This window comes from Podarcis raffonei, chromosome 3 (genome assembly GCF_027172205.1).
Source record: "Podarcis raffonei isolate rPodRaf1 chromosome 3, rPodRaf1.pri, whole genome shotgun sequence".
Classification (NCBI taxonomy): domain Eukaryota; kingdom Metazoa; phylum Chordata; class Lepidosauria; order Squamata; family Lacertidae; genus Podarcis; species Podarcis raffonei.
In genome coordinates, this window is record NC_070604.1 from 90,807,101 (window position 1) to 90,817,110 (window position 10,010).

The window sequence follows — 10,010 nt, forward strand, 5'->3', positions numbered from 1 at the left end:
GCTGCCTGAGGAAGAAATGGAATTCTGTGTGCTGCCCCCTCTCAGGATACATTGTACCCATGGCCAGCCATGTTCCTTTGGCATCTGATGCAGAAAATCCTACTCCCACAAGCATTCCCCTTCTGAAGAGTAAAAATACAGTAACAAACTCACAGAGCAACTCTAATGAAAGAAAACCAACATAATTTATGACAGCTTAAGTTTAATATTTTAGCCCTTTTTTTGGTTTACAGCTTATGGAGAGATATGCTGGTTGTTTTTTTAAAACTGCTACTTTGGTTCTACTTTTCTCTACACAGAGTAAACCTGTTTTTGGAGCTGTAAATCTGCCACCTTTCCCCTGTGCTAAATTCTTACAAGAAAAGAAATGTTATGCATGTGGAATGAAGGCAGACTTGGAGCTGAAATGAGAGATGACCTTTCAGTGAGGGTCACTAGGGGAAAATGTTGTGCTGCTGTCAGGGAATAACGCCTCATTAAAAGCTTGTACAGTGTGGTTAAAGTGACTTGTCCTGGGTGATCTGTACAGTGGTACCTCAGGTTAAGTACTTAATTCGTTCCGGAGGTTCGTACTTAACCTGAAACTGTTCTTAACCTGAAGCACCACTTTAGCTAATGGGGCCTCCTGCTGCTGCCGCACCGCCGGAGCACGATTTCTGTTCTCATCCTGAAGCAAAGTTCTTAACCTGAAGCACTATTTCTGGGTTAGCGGAGTCTGTAACTTGAAGCGTATGTAACCTGAAGCTTATGTAACCCGAGGTACCACTGTACTCAGTAGGAGCAGATACATTTGTGTATTGCTCTTGGTACTAGGGTGTTCAGAAAATATTGATTACAAATAGAATTTGGGTGTTATAAAATTAGCTTTATGTTTAAGGCTGGACCAACATATGCATTACAACTGTGTCTAAGATGCAAGGGTAAATGCTATAATTTCAGATTTCAGGTGTGGACCCACATTTTTCATTGTTCCCCGCATAAAAAATTCCATGCATGTAGAAATTTAGGACATCAAGGGGAGAGGTTCTGGTCCTGCCATCTCCCTGCCATGCTGGTTTTCTACTTGCAGGAAATATGTTGAAGAATATTAAGAAATGTGATGTTTCAGACCTGTGGTTTGAACCTGAACATTCTGCCACCACAATCCCATCTCATTCTGCAGCATGTGGAGAGATACAGCCCAAAAAGAGTCCTGAACATGCTTATTAGAAGGCAGGACTAAATCCAGGACAGAAGCAAAGTATTGAACACTATGTAACTTACTTCTGAGCAAACATGTATAGGCTTACATAGTTAGGAGACTTTGACCTGGACCAATGAGCATGTTTGAAAGGTAGAATCAAGTAGAACTATGGGCTGGGAGCGTGGGATGGGTTTAGAACGTTAGAACAAACCAATGGAAAACACTTGAGACACGTAGCTTGGGTCTCAGTAGCATTTTCCATCACAGCAGTTCTTCATGTTAGCCTGCTAAACATGGATTGGGATTGCTGGTGACTTTCAGCATGTTGAACCAGTCTTGTGAATGCTCTGCATGTGCTCAGATTGTAAATTGCCATATCCTGGAAGTCCTTTACAAAGCATGTTGGATGTGGAGAATGTTGAAATCCATGGAAATAGTTGACTTCTATGAATATTGTCATGAAGCAGTTTTATGTTATAAAGGTAAAGGGACCCCTGACCATTAGGTCCAGTCGCGGATGACTCTGGGGTTGTGGTGCTCATCTTGCTCAACTTGGTACCAAATCCGATTTCTAACAAATGTACAGCTGAGAACACTTAGAGTCAGAGGCATAAATAGATAATAATAATAATAATAATAATAATAATAATAATAATAAGAAGAAGAAGAAGAAGAAGAAGAAGAAGAAGAAGAAATTTTATTTATACCCCTCCCCAGCCAAGGCCAGGCTCAGGGCAGCTAACAACCAATAATAAAACAAGTTGAATGAATACAACTTAAAAACAAGATTAAAATACAACATTAAAATGCAGCCTCATCACAGGAGGAGAAAGGAAAAAAGAAAGAGGGGGAGGGAATCAAATTGACTCCAAGCCAAAGGCCAGGCGGAACAACTCTGTCTTACAGGCCCTATGGAAAGAAATCAGATCCTGCAGGGCCCTGGTCTCATGAGGCAGAGCATTCCACCAGGCTGGAGCCGGTGTTGAAAAAGCCCTGGCTCTGGTTGAGGCTAATCTAACTTCCTTAGGGCCCGGGACCTCTAGGGTGTTGCTATTTATGGACCTTAAGGTCCTCCGTGGGGCATACCAGGAGAGGCGGTCCCGTAGGTATGAGGGTCCTAGGCCGTGAAGTGACCACTTGTCACTTCAAGTATGAGCATGAAATGAATGAATGAATGAATAGGGATATCAATTGTTCATAGGTAGGTCACATGATGATTTGTTTACTAAGCCCCAGCATCTGGTGAAAAATATAGTGCACTAGGGTGATGATAGCACCTGGTCACATGATAAAGCTAGTTTCTATCAGTTTCCCACATTCTTCCACTTACCCTTTGGTAATTGTACAAATGGACTTCTCCTGGTAAAAAGTCATGTGTCTCCATCCCCCAAAATATTTTGTTCTTGTAGCTATATGGACATCCTAGTGAGTTATTTTGCTCTTGAAGTGGGGGATAGTCCCACAAATAAGCTTCTTCTGCGCAGGTTCCATGGGAAGCCTTAAGTTATGAGTCTCAGCTAGCTCCTTCTCCTGTCTGTAGTCCATAAATATTCCCAGGCTGCACTCTTCTTTTGCAAAGGAAATTTATGGTTTGCTGAGTTCATTTCTGAAGAACAAACAAGCATAAATCCAGGTCTAAATGACGGCTTGTTCCAAACGTTGTTCTCCGTAGGCTGAAATTGCTGTTGCCAATAACTACACAACCAAGGACTGCTATAAATCCCAGGCCACGTGGATTTATGTTGGCAGTGGAAATGCAGTGTTGGGTGGGTAGGCAAGACATACTATAGGGTGATCAAGAGTCAGGACTGAAGTTGGAGCTAGCATACATGTTTCCTAGTCGGTTTGCTAATTTTCTTATAGGACAGATTTTCTAAGGACAGATTGTGCGTGTGTGAAGGAGAATGACCACTGTGTTTGAGGTCAGAAATGAATTTGCTCCATGTTCTGATTTCTTGGAGACGGTGGAGCATATGGGCAGTCATCTAGATTCTTGAATTCTTTGCGTCCAGTCCAGACAAAGACAGTTTCAACCAACAGTCAGAGGCAATATGCTTTTGAATACCAGTACAAGTGGAGAGGGTGCTGTTGCACTCAGGATCTGCTTGTGGCCATCCCATGGCCATCAGGTTGGTCAGTGTTAAAACAGGATGCTGGACTAGATAGACCTATGGGCTCCTCTTACATTCTTACGTTATGTTCTTAATTTCCACAGAAATTAAAAGGATTTAAGTGCAACATGTGTTGTCTTCACACATTACTCATGGGGAGAAGGTTAAAATGGTGACAGTGGCTATGGGGGCCATGCACCCCAAAGCCACACTGTTCCTCCTGCCCTTCCTGTGTTCATCATGACTTGTGTAGTGAGGAGCCTTCCTTAACTTGAGGAGGCTCCCTGTGCAACTTAGAAAACGGAGTTCCCAAGGATTGGTTTTGGGACGTGTGCTTTTTAATTTGTTCATCATACATCTAGAGCTAGTGGTGAGCAGTGAAGGTGGCCATGTTTGCTGATGATACCAAAATGTTCTGGAAACCCAAAGCCAAAAAAAGATTGTGAAGAGTGACAAAAGGACCTCTCCAAACTAAGTGAAAGGGCAATAAAATGGCAAATGCAATTCAGCGTAAATAAGTGTAAAATGATGCATGTCAGGGCAAAATAATAATAATAATAATAATAATAATTATTATTATTATTATTATTATTATTATTATTATTATTTCACCATGGAACTGTAGCAGATAGCTTGATATTGATGGTTGAACCAGTGTGCAGCAGTTGTGAAAAAGGCAAATTCCATGTTTGGGATGATTAGGAAAGGAAGTGAAAAAAAGCACTGCTAGTATCACAACAAACAAAACTGTGGTACAACCACATTTGGAATTCTGTATACCATTCTGGTCACCTCACTTTAAAAAAAGATACAGTGGTACCTCGGGTTAAGTACTTAATTCGTTCCGGAGGTCTGTTCTTAACCTGAAACTGTTCTTAACCTGAAGCACCACTTTAGCTAATGGGGCCTCCTGCTGCTGCCACGCTGCCAGAGCATGATTTCTGTTCTCATCCTGAAGCAAAGTTCTTAACCTGAGGTAATATTTCTGGGTTAGTGGAGTCTGTAACCTGAAGCGTATGTAACCTGAAGCGTATGTAACCCGAGGTACTACTGTATTGTGAAATTGGAAAAGTTCAGAAAAGGACAACCGGAATAATCAAGGGTAGATCAACTTCCCTATGTAGAAAGGTTGCAGAGTTGGGGGCCTTTTTGTTTAGAGAACATAAAGTAAGAGGTGACATAAATTTATAAAATTATGCCTAGATGGAGAAAATGGATAAAGTTCTTCTCCCTGCCTCATAACACACCAGAGCATATTGATAGCCAATGAAGCTGAACGCTGGAAGATTTAGGACAGAGAAAAGGAAGTACTTTTCCAAACAGTGAATAGTTAAACTGTGAAATTCGCTCCCACATGAGGCAGTGATGGCCACCAAGTTGGATGGCTTTAGAAGAGGAACAGGCAGATTCATGGAGGAATAAGGCTATGGGAGTGGCTACTAACCTTGATGGATGTGTTCTGCCTCCACAACTGGAGGTAGCAAGCTTCTGAATACCAGTTGCTGTAAACAGTCAAGAGGGGAGGGTGTGGTTGCACTCAGGTCCTTCTTGTGGGCTTCCCATAGGCATATGGTTGGCCAATGTGAGAACAATGTGAGAACAGGATGCTGGTCTAGACAAGTCACTTGCGTGATCCGGTAGGCTGTTCTTAAGACAGCTGTTTCAGAAAAGTTGCAGTTCCTGGAAACTCAGCTGACATAAGATAGAAGGATGTCTCATACTGTCTCATACGGAGGTCCACTTAGAGCGGTACGGCTTATTCATTTCTGACTGTCGTCATCGGCTGTGAAGGTAACAGACAGAATGTATTTACCTGCCTCTTAATCAGAATCACCAGATTTTAAAGCTGGAACCTTAAACATGCAAATCATGTGCAATGCCATTGAGTTCTGGCTCATCCTCTCTAGAATGCCATCTTAATTGCTGCATGTGTCTGTCAAAATCAGTGAACAAGGACATACATAGTGACATGCATTTATTGTGCTGCCTCTAGATTATGAATCTCCCTTCCCCCAGGCAGTCACTTTTACAGTTATCTTTTGGAAGCAGTGTAAAGTATTTCTATTTGGACTAGCTTTTAACAGCCAGGGTGATGCTTTTAGCACATTTTATAATGTGTTTCCTTTTGCTTGGTGTTGATGATATTATTATTATTATTATTATTATTATTATTATTATTATTATTATTATGCAATTCTTGAATATATAGTTGTCCACTTGTCCATTTTAATTTGCAATCCACTTTTACCTCAGTGATGGAGTATGATGGAGTTTTAAGTAAATACAAAAAGAATGTGGAAAGTTTTTGGTTTGCTTTTTTCAAAAAGAGTTTACCTCCCAGGTCCCTTAAACATTTGCCCCTTCACAATTCATAGCAGTCAAGAATCAACTGGAAAAAAGCAAAGCTAAGAAAACAGAAAACAGAAAATCAATTTTTTGTTTGACACTCTCTGTTTTCTGATGGTGATGATGTGTGTGCGGAGCCAGACAACATGGTTATTTCAGTGATGAATGAAAAGAATAGTTGCTGGCTTCAGCGGGATGAAAAGGTGCTTTGAAATGCTAATATAAGAAATAGAAGAGATGTGCAAAGTATTCATTATTGATGATCATTCACTTTCTAGTACAGTATCCATAAAGACTTTACTTCACCTTTAAAACTGCCTTTGAAATTCATTTTAAACCAAGCACAATACATGTGTACTCCCCCTTTTCCCTTTGTCGTTCTGAAAAGAGCACCAACATGTGATTGAAAGGTGTTTAACCAGATCTATTTTCCGTAGAGGCAAAGAAAAGGGATGTGCTGTAGGGAAGCAATGCTTACCTTTACCTGCACCTAGGGATGGGATAGAAATTTGATTCAATTCACACTTAAAGGCGAATCTACCCAATTCACAATTCCTGAAGCAATAAAACAAACTGAAACACATCTATTTTGAGACATCTGCTCATCTCGGGATTTTGCAGTGCAATTCTACAAGCAAGTCATGTGTACAGTTATGCATATACTAGGGTAAAGTGTACATAAAAATGCATATAAGTGAAAATAGCATATCTTAGGGAAAGCTGCATACAAAAATGTGTTAGGAAAAATCCACACTAAACTGCTAGTGAATTTTCATGAGGAGTTAAAAAAAAAATGGGGGAAAGGTGGAGAACCAGATTTGAGATTGAAAAAATGAGAATTTGAGAGATCCGCTTTTCTCTAGATACAGATAACTTTCTGTCTCTTTCTGAAGGCAGCCCTGTATAGGGAATATTTCATTGTTTGATGTTTGATGAATCTTTTATATTTGTTTGAAGCCACATGGAGTAGCTGGGGCAACCCAGTCAGATGGGGGCGGGGGAGAAATATTAAAGTTGTTGTTGTTTATTTTCTTGGTTTATAACAATGTCCAAACAATGTGTTTCTGTCCCTTTCAGATAATCTTCTTCTGCTTCAAACATTTGCCAGCAGGGTGCGCTTCACCAGTGGTCGAGCTCTGCAGGGGATCACAGACCACCTGTCAGGTAACAAATGACTTCACTAAACTGCGGTACCCATGGCAATGAACAAAGCAATAGCTTGTATAACAGCAGGAGGCAAAGGGCTTCTTTCTTCACAGCACAATTTCTTTTACTGTCGTTTACACCTTTTTGAAGTGGAAGTGAGGGCTGCTTCTTGTCTTGTCTTTAGAGTGTATATATATATATAAATCACTATACAGTTTACTGTTACATATGAAGCAGAAAACTGGTTTAATCATAAACTACCAACAAGGATATCAAATAAGAATTTGTTTGCAAAGCCACATTAAATCACAGTTTCCTAGTTCAATTGTAATGAGAAACTGGTTTAAGAAACTGGAAGTTTTCTATTGTGGGTCATGAGGGAGGTAAAAGGCAAAGGTAAAGGACACCTGGACAGTTAAGTCCAATCAAAGGTGACTATGGGGTGCAGCACTCATCTTGCTTCAGGTCGAGGGAGCCGGTGTTTGTCCACAGACAGCTTTCTGGGTCATGTGGCCAGCATGACTAAACTGCTTCTGGCACAACAGGACAGCGTGACGAGTGCCATAGCATACAGAAATGCCTTTTACCTTCCTGCCACAGTGATACCTATTTATCTACTTGTACTGGCATGCTTTCGAACTGCTAGGTTGGCAGGAGCTGGGAGAGAGCAAAGGGAGTTCACTCCGTTGCACGGATTCGAAACACTGACCTTCTGATCTACAAGCCCAAGAGGCTCAGTGGGTACATTCATCCTCAATCAAACAAACCATTGTTTATTAGTTTCTTACATTCAAACTGGGTCACTTTTATGCACACACATGACAGAATAACCATTTCAGAAAGCACACCCGTGCCTTTTAAATGTAAACTACAAAGCCACTTGCCACAGAAGCAGAAATTGTGACCACATTCCCAATGAACTTCTGATACTAGACCTGAGATCAGACTTTTTGTATTGTGACCCCACAGAACAGACTCAAGCCCCCAGACATGAAAGCAGCTCTCCTAATATCAAAGGTTTCAGTAAATTTTCCATCAGACATTTTGATTTTTGCAATCAACCTTTGACTCCAAAACTTGTTAAATCATTCTTTGTGAGCCCCTGACCACATGGCAGGACTCATAGAGCGCTTGTCGCTTCCTCATCAGATATCACCCAAAGGTCATTGGTGTCACAGGAGTTTGACCCATCATGTACCCGTTAAGAGTTGCAGTCTGGGAATTTGATATGGCCATTTTAGACAGCTCAATACACGAAATAAATAACCAAGCCATCTATCATGGCATAGGTCACTAAAACCCAACAGCGTTCTAGAGCTATATATTTCCTGAGGAAATGTAGCATCGAAGTCTCTGGTTTCTAAGAATGATGGTCACTTAAGACCAGGAGCTCTTCCATTTAGTAACATTTACCTAATGAGAAAAGTCATCTATTCTATCTATCATTTTCTGTACTCTGCTTCCAGAGACTATAGCCAAATGCATTTTTTATACAGTAAAAATGAACGGTAGTGGAAAAATTGAAGAGTTATCAGGCATTGGGGTGTAGGATGTATGTGTTTATGCTTACCTTATTAATTGTGAGAGGTGGAAAAAGCATCATAAGAGTAGCACAATTCTCCATGCAAACAGGTCAGTAAGGAATGCCCATGGGCCTATGCAATATTCTGGGGTCTCCTGAGTGTCCCAGGAAGTGTTGCTGGGCTAGAAACCTGCATGTAGAGAGCCTGGTGCTATCAGAAGGTGTAACCCCCTGACCTTCACTTCTGAAAAATTATTCTAAGTTTTCCTACCCCTGCCCTCTGGTGGGACATCTTTTATTTACCCGCCCCCCTCAAATGGCCAAAAATAGTTCTGACAAAAGGTTCACCCCTGCCCTAACTCCTTGCACAAGACGGCTATGCTTCTTGGATAACTAAAACAACACTGGTACTGAGGCTCTGTGTATATTTAGGACAGTTTTCAGTGGGTATGTGCAGAGCCAGCGTCAAACGTCAGCATGATTGAGCATTGGCCAAGAGTCCACATCACAGAAAGGGGTCCCACTAACAAAAGCCCCCTGGACCCCCACTGAAAGAGGTGGCTCATGGAGGGTATCTTGCCCAAGGGCCCTCCAAAACCCAGAACCAACGCTGGACATGTGTGGTGGATTCCTTTGCATGTAGAGGCACTGATTCTTCTTCTTAACAAACTTCTGCATCCTGATTGTGTGACTATGTTCAAAGAAGTGAGCAACTCGTTATCTTTCTTCTGCATTGCAGTTCTTGTGGCTTTTGCTTATCCACGGAAACCCCAGGCTGTGGAGCGTCACATCCTTCCCATTCTCTGGTATTTCCTGAGCAACATGATTGGCAATGGCGTGCTACCTGGAAAGAGTGGAAACGTCAGAGCAGTGGTCTCCAAACTTGCTAAGAGCCTGCACAAGCAAATGGGACCCAAGCTTGAGGAGTGTGCCTCCAGCCAACCACAAAACGTGATCAGAATCCTCCAGGACCTCCTAGATACGAAACTCCCATGAAGGAGACACAGTACCATCTCTGGGACAATCTACTGTTTGCCGCTTCAAGAGAGATCAGAAAAAGAAGTTGCGGACAATGATACAGTGCTTGCCATTATTTATGTTATTTTTGAATATAATAACTAACTATGAAGAGTTTATAGTAATATTCCACTATGGAAAGTGTATATAATATATTTTGCAGTAGAATTAAATCCCGTATTTTTCTAAATCTTAATTTCCACAACTTTTGTCTCGTAGAGACTTACAAGTTATTATTTTAGAAAATCTGTGTACAGTTGTAATTTTTATCTGTATAAAGCAAAGCACTTTATTTATGTAATAAATATGTGTCAAAGGAGAGGGCAAGGGTGACAGAGATGAACTTCAGTGGGCAACATGTTATACCATAGGGGGTTTGCCAATGCAATTGGGCATGTTTTTGTCTTTTGGATTACATAGTGATCTGCGATTGATGGCCTGGGTGTTTCCTGTTTGTGTTCCTATTGCACCAGGTGCACATCCACCCCACATTTACAGCACATGGTTACCCTCAAAGAACACTGGGAACTGTGATTTACCCCTCACAGAGCTACAGCTCCCAGCACTCATGTCAAACTATAGTAGGAGGGCTTTCAAATGCAGTGGGCCTGACTTATCACATAAAGCAAGTGATTTAATATATAATATTATATGTCCCTATAGGTAGAGTAGTGCCCGGTCTTGA

At 41.3% G+C, this 10,010-nt stretch overlaps 1 protein-coding gene across 2 annotated transcripts in view; it reads left to right on the forward strand.

Annotated features, from left to right (window-relative positions):
- TOGARAM2 (TOG array regulator of axonemal microtubules 2) overlaps positions 1-9,661 on the forward strand; it is a 69,703-nt gene extending 60,042 nt beyond the window's left edge. For both annotated transcript variants that reach the window (XM_053382973.1, XM_053382974.1), the window contains exons 19-20: positions 6,718-6,804; positions 9,048-9,661. In XM_053382973.1, coding sequence (XP_053238948.1) covers positions 6,718-6,804; positions 9,048-9,304 — 344 coding nt within the window. In that variant the 3' untranslated portion in view covers positions 9,305-9,661. The remainder of the gene's footprint in view (positions 1-6,717; positions 6,805-9,047) is intronic.
- Positions 9,662-10,010: the final 349 nt, after the last annotated feature.